Source organism: Lates calcarifer, linkage group LG7_2 (genome assembly GCF_001640805.2).
Source record: "Lates calcarifer isolate ASB-BC8 linkage group LG7_2, TLL_Latcal_v3, whole genome shotgun sequence".
NCBI lineage: Eukaryota > Metazoa > Chordata > Actinopteri > Centropomidae > Lates > Lates calcarifer.
This window is the reverse complement of record NC_066854.1, coordinates 6,193,010-6,211,480: the sequence shown is the minus strand read 5'-3', so window position 1 is coordinate 6,211,480 and position 18,471 is coordinate 6,193,010. Positions and strand designations below refer to the sequence as shown.

Here is an 18,471-nt window from a genome sequence, read left to right as displayed (position 1 = left end):
CTCATAAACAGACACAAGGTCTTTTCTTCAGTAGAAGAAAATTCCTTTATTAAGAATAAACTATATGTAAGTAATCCAACACAATTCTACTCTGAGTAACTGATCATAAAATAGATGTTTTATTGTGTCATCTGTTGAGGACAGCCTACAAATCTCAAGATGTTTGCAGGACAGCCTGTGCTGTGCATCTGATGGACGATGCATGTGACAGTGTATGCATACAGCTGCAGATAAACATGCATAGGATGACAGATCGGTAACATGATGACAACTTTTATAACCTGTTCTTTAAATTATAAAAAGCTTAATTAAAAAAATCTAAATTGAAGTGGTTTAACCTCAATTTTGGGCCGCAGTCCAAACCTGAGCTCATTAGCGCCCCCCGGTGGACACAGACCCTGTATGTCAGTGCTCCTTCTGAAACCCTCTCAGCTTAGTTCAGACTCTCTTCTCCCTGAGACACACCCACTGGCTTTGCTTTGTGTCTCTGCATCAGACAACATCACACAAACACTTCTTCCCTCATGCCCTCAGCTACACTGCTGATTTTACTGATTACACATCACTGTTAAAGTTTTCCTCATTGTTTTAAATAGAATCATTTGTTAATTGGTTTTGTCGTGTGCGGCTGTGCAGCCTTGTTTGTACTTGAAGAAAAAAGAATGATTAATATCACAAAGGTGCAAAAAAAGAGAGAGAGGATTTCTGTGAAGAGTAGAAATGAGGCTTTGGTAACTCCCTCAGCAGGAGCCTGACTCAGTGGCTTGAAGAGTTTGTGTGACTTCAAACCCCGCCCCCTGAACTCTGCACTGCCCAACTTGGTACAACCCAAGTCTCCTCTCCCTCCTCTCCCTCCTCTACCTGCTCCACCTCACCCAGCAACTGAGTTGGAAAAACTAAGGATTGATATCATGCAGGTACAAAGAGATGGTCAGGCAGAATAAACCTTTAATTGTTCAGTCATGTTGAGAACACGTTTGTCTTCCATCTTATCAGTTTTGGTGAAGCTTTGAGCTTTTAAAAATCTTTTAGTTCAAATCTAATGCTGTGATATGTTTTTAGCTCTTGATATTTTTTATTTTTACCCTCTCAAAGTCACCTTATCTGAGAAGCCATGTCTGGGCATTAACATCCTGACAAGTTTTATTCCTAGCTTCACCAACTTTGTAAGATTGCTGAGTCGTCTCTCTGCCCTGTGTGCCTGTCACTTGCAGTGTGGCTGCTTTCTTTGCAGGTACTGGAGGTGAGCATGGTCATGAACACCTGAGCTCATTAGCGCCCCCCGGTGGACACAGGCCCTGTATGTCAGTGCTCCTTCTGAAACCCTCTCAGAGCTGAGTTCAGACTCTCCCTCTTCTCCCTGAGACACACCCACTGGCTTTGCTTTGTGTCTCTGCATCAGACAACATCACACAAACACTTCTTCCCTCATGCCCTCAGCTACACTGCTGATTTTACTGATTACACATCACTGTTAAAGTTTTCCTCATTGTTTTAAATAAAATCATTTGTTAATTGGTTTGGAGAGGAGAGGATTTCTGTGAAGAGTAGAAATGAGGCTTTGGTAACTCCCTCAGCAGGAGCCTGACTCAGTGGCTTGAAGAGTTTGTGTGACTTCAAACCCCGCCCCCTGAACTCTGCACTGCCCAACTTGGTTCAGCCCAAGTCTCCTCTCCCTCCTCTCCCTCCTCTCCCTCCTCCACCTCACCCAGCAACTGAGTTGGAAAAACTAAGGATTGATATCATGCAGGTACAAAGAGATGGTCAGGCAGAATAAACCTTTAATGGTTATTATATCTGCAAAATGACTGAATATCAGCTGCTGGTAATTAAAGAGTGGCTGTGGATCTAATTCTTTTGTTAAGGCAACTAGTCCAGATTTATAAAACAGAATTTCATTGCTGATTTGAACCAAAATACAGTACATGAATCTGGCTTGAAGCCTAAACCCCACCAGTAAGACTGGAGTCTGAGAAATGATGCTCCAAAATACAGACTGAGAACCTCTTGACCTTTGTGACCCAGGGGCTTGATGAGGAGCAGCCCTTTAAACAGGCTGTTGGTTCAGACCTAAACATCTGACGTCCACAGATGTTTAGGGTCATTCAGTGTCAGATCAGACAGAATCCAAGAGAGTGGTTGCTGCACTGTCTCAGATTTAGTTTGTTCTTTGTCTATACGGTGTTTGATTCCCTGAAATGAGGCTTTTAAAAGCTTTGCAGATACTGCAGGTGAGCATGGCAGAGGGTCATCAGCACCTGAGCTCATCAGCGCCCTCTGGTGGACACAGACCCTGTATGTCAGTGCTCCTTCTGAAACCCTCTCAGCTTAGTTCAGACTCTCCCTCTTCTCCCTGAGACACACCCACTGGCTTTGCTTTGTGTCTCTGCATCAGACAACACCACACAAACACTTCTTCCCTCATGCCCTCAGCTACACTGCTGATTTTACTGATTACACATCACTGTTAAAGTTTTCCTCATTGTTTTAAATAAAATCATTTGTTAATTGGTTTGGAGAGGAGAGGATTTCTGTGAAGAGTAGAAATGAGGCTTTGGTAACTCCCTCAGCAGGAGCCTGACTCAGTGGCTTGAAGAGTTTGTGTGACTTCAAACCCCGCCCCCTGAACTCTGCACTGCCCAACTTGGTTCAGCCCAAGTCTCCTCTCCCTCCTCTCCCTCCTCTCCCTCCTCCACCTCACCCAGCAACTGAGTTGGAAAAACTAAGGATTGATATCATGCAGGTACAAAGAGATGGTCAGGCAGAATAAACCTTTAATGGTTCAGTCATGTTGAGAACATGTTTGTCTTCCATCTTATCAGTTTTGGTGAAACTTTAGTTCAAATCTAATGCTGTGATATGTTTTTAGCTCTTGATATTTTTTATTTTTACCCTCTCAAAGTCACCTTATCTGAGAAGCCATGTCTGGGCATTAACATCCTGACAAGTTTTATTCCTAGCTTCACCAACTTTGTAAGATCGCTGAGTCGTCTCTCTCTGCCCTGTGTGCCTGTCACTTGCAGTGTGGCTGCTTTCTTTGCAGATACTGCAGGTGAGCATGGCAGAGGGCCATCAGCACCTGAGCTCATCAGCGCCCTCTGGTGGACACAGACCCTGTATGTCAGTGCTCCTTCTGAAACCCTCTCAGAGCTGAGTTCAGACTCTCCCTCTTCTCCCTGAGACACACCCACTGGCTTTGCTTTGTGTCTCTGCATCAGACAACACCACACAAACACTTCTTCCCTCATGCCCTCAGCTACACTGCTGATTTTACTGATTACACATCACTGTTAAAGTTTTCCTCATTGTTTTAAATAGAATCATTTGTTAATTGGTTTTGTTGTGTGCAGCTGTGCAGCCTTGTTGTGAAGAGTAGAATTAGCGCCCTCTGGTGGACACAGGCCCTGTAAGTCAGTGCTCCTTCTGAAACCCTCTCAGCTGAGTTCAGACTCTCCCTCTTCTCCCTGAGACAATTTTAATAATACTAGGTCTTAATGTCCAAACATGGTTTCTCAGATAAGGTGTTTGTCAGGTTATAAAAACAGAATAATATCAAAGGCTGAAAACATGAAAACGTGGGCCGTGTACAGGCCTTGTTTTCTGGACCTGTTCATGTCAATGTCTGAACAAAATCAGAGATGGTGCTGCAGCAACCTTTTCTGATCTGATATGGAATGACCCCTCTGAAGTTCTTGGGTTTGAGTTGTGCTGGTTTTTGATGAAGTCCAAGACCCTCTGTAAACTCCCAAAGGCTCGAGGAAATAAGTGTGAAGGGTCTGATGAGATAGCTGAACCTTTAGGTTCTGAGGATGTTGATTTGACTCAGTTGTGGGTCGTACAAGCAGAGATTTTTGAATCAAAGTCTGACAAAAGCCTCTGATCAACACGTCACCTTATAGCTCACACCGACACTGAAGTTCAGAGTTATCGGTTCCTCTGAAGTTTTGAGGTCTTGGGTCAGAGGCTGCAGAGTTTTGATGCCCAGCACTCAAAGTAAACACTGAAAGGCTCAAAGAAATGTGTCTCAGCTGTCTGACAACATGGCGCAGACTGGTAGAACACTGACTTGTGTTCAAGAGTCGTGAGTTCAATTCTTGGTTGAGGCAGTGAGTTTTTGAAGGCTGGTGTGCAGATCACAGAGTGAAATGCTTGAAAAAAGGAGTTCAGGTGTCTCACCACATAGGTCAGTGGTTAAGGAGATGGACTGGGTCTCAAGAGTTGGTGAGTTCAATTCTTGGTTGAGACAGTGAGTTTTTGAAGGCTGGGGTGCAAAAGAAAGGCTGAAATGCTTAAAGAAAGAGTCCTCCGCTGTCTGACAAGATGGCACAGACTGGTAGAACACTGACTCATGTTCAAGAGTCGTGAGTTCAATTCTTGGTTGAGGCAGTGAGTTTTTGAAGGCTGGTGTGCAAAAGAAAGGCTGAAATGCTTGGAAAAAGAAGCTCCAGTGTCTCACCACATAGGTCAGTGGTTAAGGAGATGGACTGGGACTCAAGAGTTGGTGAGTTCAATTCTTGGTTGAGACAGTGAGTTTTTGAAGGCTGGTGTGCAAAAGAAAGGCTGAAATGCTTAAAGAAAGAGTCCTCCGCTGTCTGACAAGATGGCACAGACTGGTAGAACACTGACTCATGTTCAAGAGTCGTGAGTTCAATTCTTGGTTGAGGCAGTGAGTTTTTGAAGGCTGGTGTGCAAATCAAAGAGTGAAATGCTTGAAAAAAGAAGTTCAGGTGTCTCACCCTGTAGGTCAGTGGTTAAGGAGATGGACTGGGAATCAGGAGTTGGTGAGTTCAATTCTTGGTTGAGACAAAGAGTTTTTCACTTTCAACTGCCAAAATGAAGAAGCCAAATGCGCCACGAGCATTAGTCACATCAGATCCTCAGTGGTGCAGTGGATTTGTCTGCAGGCAAGAGGTTGTGATTGGGAACCAAGAGGTTGCAGGTTCAAGTCTTGGTTGAGACAAAGAGTTTTTCACTTTCAACAGCCAAAATGAAGATGTCAAATACGCCCGGAGCTCTGTTCATATCAGATGCACGGTGGTGCAGTGGGTTCGTCAGCGGCCGGATGGTCGACTGGTCTGGGAGAGGCCGGGTCGAATCCCCTTCACTGCCAGCGTCTGGGTTAGCAGGAGAGGATAATTTAGTTCGGGGGGGCGGTAGTAGCTAGGGGGAGGGGCTAGATCAGGTGGGGGGGGCTAGGTAGGAGGAGCTAGAGGGGGGTGGGACTAGGTAGGAGGAGTCAGAGGGGGTGGGGCAGGTAGGAGGAGCTAGAGGGGGGAGGGGCAGGTAGGAGGAGTCAGGGGGAGGGGCAGGTAGGAGGAGCTAGAGGGGGGTGGGACAGGTAGGAGGAGTCAGGGGGAGGGGCAGGTGGGAGGAGCTAGAGGGGGGAGGGGCAGGTAGGAGGAGTCAGGGGGAGGGGCAGGTAGGAGGAGCCAGAGGGGGGGGTGGGGTAGGAAGAAGGGAGGGAGTGACTTATTGGTTTTATAGGACATGCTTGTGCGTACAAGGTGCTTTTGAAACTTTTTAGCCAGCAAGAACTGGAGCACATGGAACAAACATTTGGTAACTCTTACTTAAAATATCCACACATTTATCACATTTTCTGCATTTTTATTGTTGTTAGTGCAGTTTTACACTGTTAACTATTAACTTTAGCATTAGCTTTAACTTTAACATTAACTTTAACATTAACTTTAGCTTTAACATTAACATTAGCTTTAACTTTAGCATTAACATTAGCTTTAACTTTAGCATTAACATTAGCTTTAACTTTAGCATTAGCTTTAACTTTAGCATTAACATTAGCTTTAACTTTAGCTTTAACATTAACATTAGCTTTAACCTTAGCATTAGCTTTAACATTAGCTTTAACGTTAGCATTAACATTAGCATTACAATGCTACAGCAGAACTAGCAGCAACAAAAGGTGCAGAGATACACTTGTGAATGGATGCAACAAAGGTTAAATAACAAGGTCCAAACAAACAGCAGCGCAGACACGAGTGTATCTCCTCACCTCCCGTTTCTGAAAAACACAGAGAAGAAACAGATGTAGTTAGGTTAGGCTATGATTCTAGCAGGTGTTGAAATCTGCAAGGATTCTAGCATTAGTCAAAATCTGCAAAGTAAGCCGACAAAAGACTCACGTTTACACTTAAATTGAAAGATAACCATTTAATAACTGCACCGACAACAGTAAAAACGCAGAAAATGTGATAAATGCGTGGATATTTTAAGCGAGAGTTACCAAATGTTTGTACCACGTGCAGCAGTTCTCGCTGGCTCCGTCTGCGCGCGCCGGGTGTCAAAGAGGAAGTCGCTGTTTCCGGCGCGCCTTATATAGACGAGAGCGTGGGGGGAGGGGGGCAGTGCACTGGGGAGAGGAGGGGGGCGGCTGGACCTCACTCTGTGCAGGTCTCATGGGAATCGAATCCCGTTTCTGACACGTGTGTGATTCCCCCAAACAAAATGTCCCGTGAATAAATCACTATAAGATCGATGTTTTATTGTGTGAACTGCTGCGGACAACATATAAATCCACAGACGTTTGCAGAACAGTCAGTTTGTTTTATATTTGTGTTGCATTTAACACTTTGTCACGTATTTCTCTTGATTCAAACGACACTCGGAGGTTGTCGCTCAAATCTGACAAAGTGTCTGACTGGACTGTACCAAGTCAAGTAGAGAACAGAGGGGGGTTTCAGGTGATCTCCACCTTAGTTTGTGTTGAGCTGCCGAAGGCTCTGTGTTTCTTGTAATACTCTGACTGACTTCATCCCCACTTTAAAGTCTTTGACCGTTTCATGAACACACCACGCTTGCTCATGGTTTGAATTGTTGGGTCTCCTTATAAATATTATAATATAAAGAGCACGGTGTAAACCTGCTCTGTGTGTACAGCGCCTCGACATGACGTCTGTTATGATTTGACGCTGTATAAATAAATATTGACTTGACATCATCATAGAAATCAGAAGAAAGCTGCAGCTGTTTTCAATTAAAAATGATTGCTATGAGTTTATGGGCCAACTTTTCTTTGAGCGTCTCCTGCTCCACAGCCTGAAAGTTAAAAAATAAAATAAAAGAACCCCCCACCCCTCTTCCCTCTTCCCCCTCCCGTGCAACCCCCACCCCGCACCCCCCACACCCCTAACCCTAACCCTAACCACAATCTCAGTTTATATAACGCCAGATCACAACAAAAGTTATGTGAGGGTTGGAATGATTAAATCAGATTCAGTTGTGATGGTCAGAATGTTTTATTTGAATGAAAACGTGCTGAGAAACGATCTTTATGATGAAATATTCCTGTTCCCTCTCTGTTGCTTCAACCCGCTCCATACAACACTCTGGTGTCACGGCGCTGACAGGTGTTTGTTCAACTTAGTCAAACTCTGCTTTTCGTTTGCGCCCCCTAGTGTTTCATCTTTACATTGCTATCAGTAAGGTTAGGTAGGATATGGGTTTAATTCATTTTATTGACCATGAAAGCGAATATCTTTAGTAAAAATCCTTGAACAATAATGTGGCGCTATGATGGCTCTAACGGTGATCCTGCAGGAGTTTCCTGTGGTTTCAGGTGGATTAAGAATGATTTTACGCTCCCCGGCCGCTCTGACAAATGTTACACGTGTTTATTAGGGTATTTACGGTCAGAAATCCTGTTGTGTGTGTGGGAGGGGACTCGAGGAAATCCGAGCATGCGCTGTATTGACTGTCATTTGTAATAATATTCTCTCAACGTTTGAATAAAGTTTGCACTAGCAAAGTCGAAGTCACGTTTGATCGCGCGAGATTTGATCTGATTTAGCTCTGTTAGTATGGTGTGCTGTGTTGGTCGTTGCACATCACACACTTGTGTTATTTATCATCATGTGTGTGCTCTCTCACATTCTCTACATTGGCATAATAATGTGATAAGAACATGTTCTATACTACAGAACCTATAGAATCTATAGGTTTATGGTCATGAGACAAACATCAACAAAAGCTCAGTTGTACAGTGGTTTAATTGCTGTTACAACACTGATGAAAACTACAGCCACTGATACAGTTTCTTAAATAAAAAGCTCAGGTTGAATGCTCCACACAATAAGATGTTTTTGCAGACTTAAATACACAATGTCCAAGTGATCAATAATCACCAGTAATCACAGCATATACATTTATTCACATATTTTTATTCTAAGTATGCAGAATTAGCTGCGATCATCTCCTGTCTGCAGTGAACCCATGGGCGTACAGACAGCTGTCACTGGATCACTGTGATACTGAAGAAAAGTTAAAAACAAGTTCCAAAAGCAAGTTCTGCACAAACACAAGTGTCTTTTTTCTGACTTCTTAGCAGAGTTATGGAGGTTACATTACAGAAGACCACAGTGAAGATTTAATTCTCCACCTCCTCCCGTACTGTTAATCCCGTCCAAATGGGGCTTTAGTCTCTGCATTAAACAAAGACATGAAGAGTACACTGGTAACAAGAGGATGAGGAGCTCATCTTTAGTTCTGGTCAGGAAAGTCTGCGCTCATCTGAGAAGAAGAGAAAAGGACAGGTTGTTAGGTACAAAGACACAAAGTAAAGTGACTCCAGCTCTAATGTAAATCCAGAGTATTGTTCTAAGAATGAAGGGGATCTTTCTGCATGAATTTTATGTTAACAAGTGAATTTCATGCAACAGACACGTAAAGGAATACAATACATGACCGAGGCGCTTTAGATTTGTCCTAAATTCATTCTGCATGCATGTCAAATATTTTCTCTACTGCTGTTTGTATTTCAAGCTTTAATAAGTGTAAAAAATAAAACAAACACTTGTGTTGGAGGAGGGAGAGCCACAGCTGTTAGTGTAGTAAAGTATAGTTGAGTTAAACTGCAGCGGTTTAGCAGGGGAACAGATTGAAGCGGCGTCTACCTGAACGTCAAACTCTCCAAATCCAATCAGATTGCTGGTCTGGAGGCCGAGCAGGAAGAGAAATACAAAAAAACAAAACAAAAGACAGACGGCGAGATTTACAGCTGAGAAGACAGAGATCAGACTGAGCAGGAAAAACAAATGACTGCTGCTTCAGGAACTCTGAACACAGTCAACTCTACAGTTTGAGTATGAAGAGGCAGAGAGGATGCGGTTTCCAGTTTTCTGTGCGTTCCTCAAGATGTTGCTCACTCAAAGTTAAATAATGAAAACATGAGCGGTTCTGTTAACAACCACCAAGTAACAGAAAAGTATCAATCGTAGTATCGATACGCCTCCACCGACCAGTCCTGCTGCAGTTAATAAGACTGTGAATTCTTGAATTGTGGCCGTAAATGTGTTTGGTGCTGTCACAGTGACCTTTGACCTATAATCAGTTCATCTTTGAGTCCAAATGAATATTTGTATTAAATTTGAAGGGATTCCCTCGAGGCCTTACTGAGGTATCGTGCTCAAAGTAAAGGGACGGCTGCCCATTAATTTAATTTTTGCAGCTTCCCATAAACACAGCTCAGTCTCAGAAGATTTACAATGACCCAACAAATGGAGGATTTTGGAGAAATCCGAGTGTGAAAACTGTGGATGGCTCTGTCAGCGAGCCGTGCAGAGTTTAAAGCAGCAGCACACAGCAGAGTTGTTCATCTGCAGTTGGCACTCACCACGGTGTCGATGTCTCTGGGACCGACGAACTGCTCCAAAACCTTGTAGTCGTCAGGAGACATCGGCATCATGTTGTCCTGCAGTCTGGACGTTTTCTCTGCTTACACTTCTGACACTGATATGAGCTCCGTCTTCATGAAGCCGCTCCTCTCTGTGTTCTCCACGTCCATCGGCTCCGGAGCTGGAAATCAGTGAAAAGTCTGGTTTCATTTCTGTACAGAAACCTGCGTACTGTTACTGTGAGATAAAAGAGACCGGGTGCAGGATGGTGTGCGTCTCACCCTCTGTGGGTTTGGAGTAGTACTTCCCGAAGGCCTTGTCTTTGTTCGCACTTAAATCACATGTTAACAGTGAAAAACTGCACTCACACACTAAAAACACAGAGAATGTGATGAATGTGTGGATATCTTAAGCAACAGTTACCAAATGTTTGTTCCATGTGCTCCAGTTCTTACTGGCTCCATGTGGAGGAGCTGAGTGTCAAACAGAGGTGGAGGATCCCAGCTGGCTTTATATAAGGTTGGGGGCGGTGTTTGGCCTGTTCAGAGTTCAGACTCACAATTAACTCATGAACAGACACAAGGTCTTTTCTTCAGTAGAAGAAAATTCCTTCATTAAGAATAAACTATATGTAAGTAATCCAACACAATTCTACTCTGAGTAACTGATCATAAAATAGATGTTTTATTGTGTCATCTGTTGAGGACAGCCTACAAATCTCAAGATGTTTGCAGGACAGCCTGTGCTGTGCATCTGATGGACGATGCATGTGACAGTGTATGCATACAGCTGCAGATAAACATGCATGCTAAATGAAGTGGTTTAACCTCAATTTTGGGCCGCAGTCCAAACCTGAATAAGAGCATGGTTTTTGAAACAGTACAAAGATATATCTGCAAAATGACTGAATATCAGCTGCTGGTAATTAAAGAGTGGCTGTGGATCTAATTCTTTTGTTAAGGCAACTAGTCCAGATTTATAAAACAGAATTTCATTGCTGATTTGAACCAAAATACAGTACATGAATCTGGCTTGAAGCCTAAACCCCACCAGTAAGACTGGAGTCTGAGAAATGGCGCTCCAAAATACAGACTGAGAACCTCTTGACCTTTGTGACCCAGGGGCTTGATGAGGAGCAGCCCTTTAAACAGGCTGTTGGTTCAGATCCAAACATCTGACGTCCACAGATGTTTCAATCCAAGAGAGTGGTTGCTGCACTGTCTCAGATTTAGTTTGTTCTTTGTCTATACGGTGTTTGATTCCCTGAAATGAGGCTTTTAAAAGCTTTGCAGGTACTGGAGGTGAGCATGGCAGAGGGCCATCAGCACCTGAGCTCATCAGCGTCCTCCGGTGTTTTATTTAAGTTTTAAGTTTTATTCCTAGCTTCACCAACTTTGTAAGATCGCTGAGTCGTCTCTCTCTGCCCTGTGTGCCTGTCACTTGCAGTGTGGCTGCTTTCTTTGCAGGTACTGGAGGTGAGCATGGTCATGAGCACCTGAGCTCATTAGCGCCCTCTGGTGGACACAGACCCTGTATGTCAGTGCTCCTTCTGAAACCCTCTCAGAGCTGAGTTCAGACTCTCCCTCTTCTCCCTGAGACACACCCACTGGCTTTGGTTTGTGTCTCTGCATCAGACAACATCACACAAACACTTCTTCCCTCATGCCCTCAGCTACACTGCTGATTTTACTGATTACACATCACTGTTAAAGTTTTCCTCATTGTTTTAAATAGAATCATTTGTTAATTGGTTTTGTCGTGTGAACCTCACTCTGTGCAGGTCTCACGGGAGTCGAATCCCGTTTCTGACACGTGTGTGATTCCCCCAAACAAAATGTCCCGTGAATAAATCACTATAAGATCGATGTTTTATTGTGTGAACTGCTGCGGACAACATATAAATCCACAGACGTTTGCAGAACAGTCAGTTTGTTTTATATTTGTGTTGCATTTAACACTGACTGACTGGACTGTACCAAGTCAAGTAGAGAACAGAGGGGGGTTTCAGGTGATCTCCACCTTAGTTTGTGTTGAGCTGCCGAAGGCTCTGTGTTTCTTGTAATACTCTGACTGACTTCATCCCCACTTTAAAGTCTTTGACCGTTTCATGAACACACCACGCTTGCTCATGGTTTGAATTGTTGGGTCTCCTTATAAATATTATAATATAAAGAGCACGGTGTAAACCTGCTCTGTGTGTACAGCGCCTCGAGATGACGTCTGTTATGATTTGACGCTGTATAAATAAATATTGACTTGACATCATCAGAGAAATCAGAAGAAAGCTGCAGCTGTTTTCAATTAAAAATGATTGCTATGAGTTTATGGGCCAACTTTTCTTTGAGCGTCTCCTGCTCCACAGCCTGAAAGTTAAAAAATAAAATAAAAGAACCCCCCACCCCTCTTCCCTCTTCCCCCTCCCGTGCAACCCCCACCCCGCACCCCCCACACCCCTAACCCTAACCCTAACCACAATCTCAGTTTATATAACGCCAGATCACAACAAAAGTTATGTGAGGGTTGGAATGATTAAATCAGATTCAGTTGTGATGGTCAGAATGTTTTATTTGAATGAAAACCTGCTGAGAAACGATCTTTATGATGAAATATTCCTGTTCCCTCTCTGTTGCTTCAACATGCTACACATCACCCTCACCCCCACAAAGCTCAGGTTAGCCAGTTTTCTTTAAAATGTATTTTATTACAGTTACCTTGTTACAGTTGTCATGATCACAGGTCCCATATTTCCACAGGTTACAGAAAATAAAAATAAATACATGTAATATATGGAAACTCAAGGAAAAAAAAAAGGAAAAGGAATGATGAAATATTACGCACACAGTACAGCTAGAGGCCACATATTCTGTTGTCTGATTATAATAAGATTGTCATTGTGGGATAAAATAAAAAATCCCATATACATTCTATTGCACCCTCATATAGTGTGCATACAGTACATACTGCACAGAAAACACATGTACTGTTTCAATGCATACAAATCTACAACAAGAGCTATGAGAACAGATCAGATTGCACATTTTGTGATGAACAAACCACCCACAAAGGGTCATATTCAAGTATAATATCATAACTGAGGTGGATGAAACTGATTTATGCCGGCCCAGTGGCTCAGCATGTTGACCAGAGAACTGGTCTTTTGTGTATTTTTGTTGACTATTTGTTTGGTAAAACAGTCTTAAAAGGTAAGAAAACAAAAGTGTGAAAGTGCATTCTCGGCCTTAGAAATGCTGACCAAAAAAAAAAAAAAAAAATCAACAGATTAAAATATTATTAAAATAATTGCTAGTTGCAGCTCTAACAGGGTTATTAATGTCTTTAGATAATAATGAATGTGGTTCAATAAAACAAGGAAATGTTGCAGTAAACAGTTTAGCTTCTGAAAATTGTGCTGCTCCCCAAATATTCCCTTTGAAAAATAAATACACAACAGAATAAATATGTCAGCACTCCATGTAAGCTGTCAGTTGATTAAGTGGAATTTCTATATTCATATTTGCATCATATGAAATGTCTCAAATCCCTAAATGAAACTACGGGCCTGTTCCCACTAGGATATCATATGAAACTAAGGGTCAGTTTTAGTGAGTCTTGCTCACAGTAATAAGTCACAGTGGGTCCCGCGCTGAATAAGCTGAGAAAGTAAAAATGGACAACGTGTATTTGGGAATATCATTGGAATGTATTTACACACTGGAATCCTTTGATAGACTTTGGTTTGTCCTGATCTGCTTTTTACATTAAAGATTAAAAAATAGGTATAAGTCATGCAGTGCGTCTCCAGCTACATACAGTTTATATTATTTCAAAGGTTCAGGTCTCACATGCTGTCAGCTCATATATTCATGTCGAGAGTGAAGAAATAACTTAAAGTACGGCTTGATCAGTGAGTGCAGGGAGCACACACACTGATCGTTTGGCTCATGTTCATCACTTTGGATGTGCAAAGACAAAAATAAATCAATCCTTTTCATTTAGCCATCTAAGAAAACCGTTCTTTACACATACTGTATCCATCTGTCCAAACTTTGTCCATTTCTACACCTGTGTATATCCACCTTAAACCACCTCCACTAACCACCTCCTGATCCACTGAGCTATCCATCCTTAAATCTGTTTTCTTACTGTCAAAGAATCGGATGAGAAGACCAAAGCCAACAATGAAAATATCTGACTGTACATCAGAGACTGATATATCTCCTTCTGGGCCATACAGCTCCATTGTTGCCCAAAAAGTATTCAAATTAATAATCCACATTGCTGCACAGGCTGACGTGTTCCTTTGTTATGACAAATGTGGATTGATTCAATCCCACATTCACTGTTGTGCTGGCGTAAACTCTCACCAGTGCACCAAATGTGTTTTTATTTATTTTATTTTAATTAATCCGCAGCTGAACCTAGTCCCCAACACATACACTATTTATTCCTGTTGAGTGATCCTTGCTAAAAGTTACAGGACCTAAATGTTTTAGGAAATTACTGCACTTTTTCAAAAATGAAATTAGATATGAGCAGCTTACTGTATGGACCAGTGGGCTTGGGGCTGGGAGCTACACCTCTCCACATACAACGTGTAAGGAATTATTGAAAGTTGCGTGTTGGTTTTGTTCTTTTCATGGGATTTGTTGACAGTAAGAAAAAGTCTAGAATAACATCAGCTTTATCTTTCTTAAATCTATCTTACAATCTATCTCTTTGGGTATATGATCTATGTCTAGTTAAATGAGCAAGACAAGTTCACAGACATTGCCTTGAACACAACAATAAACCTAGCAAGAATATGATTTTGACCTGTGTCCTTAACGACCAAACCATCTCTACCTTCTGCACTGTCAAGAGTAAATCTCCACTCATTTTGGACTTCTACCTCACCAGCAGATGTATCCTTAAAATCTTGATGTTGCCGATGCTTCTTCATCCTTGTATTCAGCTGTGTATGTCAGCTGTTAGGACATCCTGTCTCTTCTCTAGGTGCTCCTGCATTAAATAACTTTTCCTGATGCTCAGCAATGTCAAGTCAAAAATCATCTATCACTAGAGGTAGGGCGTTGCTGTAAATATCATCCTCTGGCCATTCTCTTGCCTGTGCTATTATTTCCTGGTAACTTGGTGACTTGCTTTCTAGATTATTCTCCCAGGAAACCATTAACAGCAAAGGAGAACTGTCCCTGCAGTGTTACAGCACTCCTTGTCTTCATGCTCACGAGGTCTCCCTCCTCTGACAGGGTGGAGGAGAGACCTTTTGTGTCGCAGCACGTTCCCCCTCTCCCGTGATGATCGGGTGAAGTGTGATGGTGGATGTGCTCAGTAGCGCCCTCTGTGGTTCGTCCTGGACATGGTGAGCGGCAGAGACACAGAGGAGAGAGAGGAGACCTCCCAGTAGAGAGAGCGAGACAGGAAGAGCTGGTAGAGGATCACCATGGAGATGGACTGGCAGAGGATCACGCCGATAGTCACCACCTACAGAGAAGGACAAGGAACAAGTTGAAAATACAGTACCCTAACATATAACTAGCACTCATCCATCACAATCACTAAAATGTTTGTGTTCAAACCTTCTCTCTCTGGTGCTCGTTGAAGATAACAGACATGAGGAAAAGGACCGGGTGACAGAGGAACCACAGGAAGCATCCCTGCAACAGACCACAGGACCACATGAAGAGCTGTAGGTGAATATTTGTTTGTCGGCAGGCTTGTGCAGAGCGCAGTTTACCTTGGCAAAGCTGAGGTAGAAGTCTCTCTTCAGGGTGCTCCTTTCAGTGGAGATGATCTGGTAGAGGACAGAGGCCAGCAGGAGAGCCAGGCCCACTCTCAGGGCCATGAGGAGGATACCTGCCAGACTCTGCTGGGCGTGGTAGCTGTGATGTTCACTCTCTGACTCTGAATACTGCTCCCACAGCAGCAGCACTCCCTGAAAATGACACACATTCACTCTCAATAGCTCTGGTCTGAAGTTTTTTGATACCACTCTCATCAGGTGTTCCAGTGTAATCCTGCATACCTGTGTAACAACTCCACCAACAGCGACAGCCGTGGAGGCCGGAGACTGTTCCCACTGCAGAGGCCTGGACTGAGGCTTCCTGCCTCGACTCAGAGTCCAGCCCATACACAGACTCAGTAACATGTACAGCATGGACACCTGGGTCACCATGTCCCAGACTACACAGGGGACAGAAACCGAAAGAGAGGGTGCATAACTATGAACTTCCTGTCTGTTTATGAATGAATCTGATGAAGTTCCTCTTTCTCTTATGACTGAATTCAACTTCAGAAGCAGATATAGATACAGATGGAAAGAAAAGACATGTTTAAGTAAGAGGAACGTACACTCTGCCAGGCTGCCCATCACAGGAATACCAATACCATCTCGAGAATACCTGCAGATGAGGGAGCAGAAAACACTACTGCATTATGGAGAGGAGTTTCAGTCATTAACATGAAGTGGAAATGCAGCTAAAACCAACGTCCAATACTAAGCACTCCAAAGGTTATCAGGTCCTGAAGTCACAGAAAATACTTCCTAATCTAACCTGAATATCAGACTGAACTGTCATTTCATTTTACTCTGTCATTCAGTCTGATGTTATGTTCACGTTGGCTGCTTACTCTGGAGTTCATTCTACATGGAGGGTTTGTCAGACTCGACTGAATCTACCTGGCCAAGTGGATGTAGTTGCAGAGAGCGGAGCAGCCCTGTAATGCCAGCGCTGTGGTGAGCACTTTGAAGACAGTGTGCATGGGTCCTCCTTTTTTCAGGGCCTGGTACAGAGGCTGGATGTAGATACAGCAGGCTATGAAGTAGGCCAACAGCAGGAGGAAGTAAAAACTGTGGAGACCTGATTGAGAGAGAGAAAGGGAATAAACAGGAAACATTTTGTCCCATATTAACGATGCAGATCTCCCAGGACCAATCCCTTCAACTTCTACAAATCACAGCATTGAGTTATATCACAATTATGTCACACAAGTGCAGAGTGCGGTTCTGAGACAATGTCTGACAGGCGATTACGTACAGTACTTTCTCCCATTTAAATATTTAACACTAAGATCTTTTTTAATCACACAGGGATAAAGCAGTGGAGGTGGAAAATTTATTTAGACAGAAAACAGACTGCCGATCAGCTGTGGTGATGAGGAGTATTTGGGATGTCTGACCTGCCTCCTCTGCGCTGAAGTGCTCCAGAGGGTTTCCAGCTGAGTCGGCGTTAAACAGCAAGACAGTAAAACTGAGATCAGCATGAGAAGGAATCACTGCACTTTCCTGAAGAGACAGACAAGAAACAGAGAGAGAGAGAGGAGAGACTGAGACAAGAGAAAACACTCTCTGCATCAATATAACTACCGAAACTGGAAAAATATTATTGATGAATTTATTACATTTTGAAGCCTGACACAAGGCTACTACTACTCCCTATACATTAATGGTATTATTATAGTATATCTGTAATACTGCCAATATTACCATTCATGTCACTAATGTTATTTCTGCAAAATTTACTGAAATGTCTTTAATTATTTGAAGTATTTACACTGTCCATGTTGTTGTTATGTTCTGTTTGCGTAAATTAATCTGTGGCCTAGTCATCGGCTGCTTGGCTGCCAGCTGAATAAAAACATCCAATCACGTTCATACAAGTGTAAACAGCTGTTACCTGACATGTATATCTGTCTGCATACAGGGCCTGCCAGGCTGTAGGGGAGGACTGACGAGGGATCGTCTGGTTGTGCTCTTTTTGATTGAGAGAAACTGAAGCAGAAGGAAGAGGAGGACAGGGAGATGAATATATCAATAAAGCTGCAACACATCCATTGTATCAGAAGTCAGCGTTTTGTATCAGTGAATGCTGGTCCTTACTGGTGAAGTGGGCTCTGCCGAGCCTCTCGGTACAGCTGAGGTTGTCCAGGTCTGAGTCCATATCCTGGTACAACAGCAGTCTGGACTCCTTTTCTATGGCCAGAGCAGAGTTGTCCAGCCGGCACACCAACAAACCGTTATCACCTACAGAGAGACAGACAGTTAAAGAGCTACTTCAGCACCATCTCCTGAGAATAGTACAATTAACCCATGATTCCTGTTCTCAAGCACCCTGACATTAGTACAGTTACTTGATTCAAGACAAGAAAAATAACATTGATCCCAGATTCACTGGAACCTACAGACCGTGACACATATTGTGGATTCTCTCTGACCTCCACAGGGTGGCCTGAACATCCAGTGAGCATCCACCCTGCTGAAGCTACCCCTGCCAGCTCAGTGATGTCTGCAGCTGACCTTTGACCTCACATAAAGAGCAAGTTACTGAAGCACTCACTGGAAGCCATCCTAAACAAGAGAATGCTTAAAAATATAACACTGATAATGCTGGAAAACTATCTCTTAAATAGCACATAGACAGATAAACTATGGTTATTTAAAGTGCAGTCAGTGATGCCACTACATTTTCATGATGACAAACTAGTTACACCCATCAACGGCAAAAAAAGCTAGAAAGTGAAACGAAAACTGTGGGTTGTATCAACACATATTACAGTGAAAATAAGCACTGCTGAGGTGACACATCAGCACCGTTACCTTGGTACATGAATTTAGTGATGAACTGGCCATTCTCCTGTCTCGCCACTTCGCTCTTAAAAAGTCCCGTTACAGTTTTCCCCAAACCCTCCGAACTGAGCAGCACTGCGGCTACAAGTGTGGCCAATAAATACGACATTTTCCCCCTGGTGCAGTTTAACGCAATCGACAAATAAACGTTAGCTGATCGATTCAATGAGCCACGAAGCCAGAAGTAAACCAGCTGCGTCAAGTTGTTCAAAGTTACCC

General features: G+C 43.1%; 1 protein-coding gene and 1 long non-coding RNA gene across 2 annotated transcripts; both read right to left on the bottom strand.

Moving 5' to 3' along the window:
* Nucleotides 1-8,005: 8,005 nt before the first annotated feature.
* On the bottom strand, nucleotides 8,006-10,110 carry LOC108892888 (uncharacterized). The gene is made up of 4 exons (XR_001962549.2): nucleotides 10,053-10,110; nucleotides 9,911-9,960; nucleotides 9,629-9,810; nucleotides 8,006-8,526 (listed from the first exon to the last, which is right to left on the bottom strand). It is a non-coding gene; the product is annotated as an uncharacterized LOC108892888 (long non-coding RNA).
* A 2,188-nt stretch (nucleotides 10,111-12,298) lies between these two features.
* Nucleotides 12,299-18,459, bottom strand: gpr180 (G protein-coupled receptor 180). The gene is made up of 10 exons (XM_018690588.2): nucleotides 18,223-18,459; nucleotides 17,506-17,649; nucleotides 17,303-17,397; nucleotides 16,806-16,911; nucleotides 16,306-16,486; nucleotides 15,978-16,027; nucleotides 15,652-15,809; nucleotides 15,364-15,561; nucleotides 15,206-15,283; nucleotides 12,299-15,110 (listed from the first exon to the last, which is right to left on the bottom strand). The coding sequence occupies exons 1-10, from the start codon at nucleotides 18,359-18,361 to the stop codon at nucleotides 14,955-14,957; spliced, it is 1,305 nt and encodes a 434-aa protein (XP_018546104.1). The 5' UTR covers nucleotides 18,362-18,459; the 3' UTR covers nucleotides 12,299-14,954.
* Nucleotides 18,460-18,471: the final 12 nt, after the last annotated feature.

Excerpts from the sequence above, each read along its gene's own strand:
- gpr180 (XM_018690588.2), bottom strand. The coding sequence starts at position 18,361 with ATGTCGTATTTATTGGCCACACTTGTAGCCGCAGTGCTGCTCAGTTCG. Across the intron at positions 15,562-15,651 it reads TTGGTGGAGTTGTTACACAG|GGAGTGCTGCTGCTGTGGGA; the intron begins GTATGCAGGATT and ends TGTCATTTTCAG. Across the intron at positions 15,111-15,205 it reads ACGAGCACCAGAGAGAGAAG|GTGGTGACTATCGGCGTGAT; the intron begins GTTTGAACACAA and ends CCTTCTCTGTAG.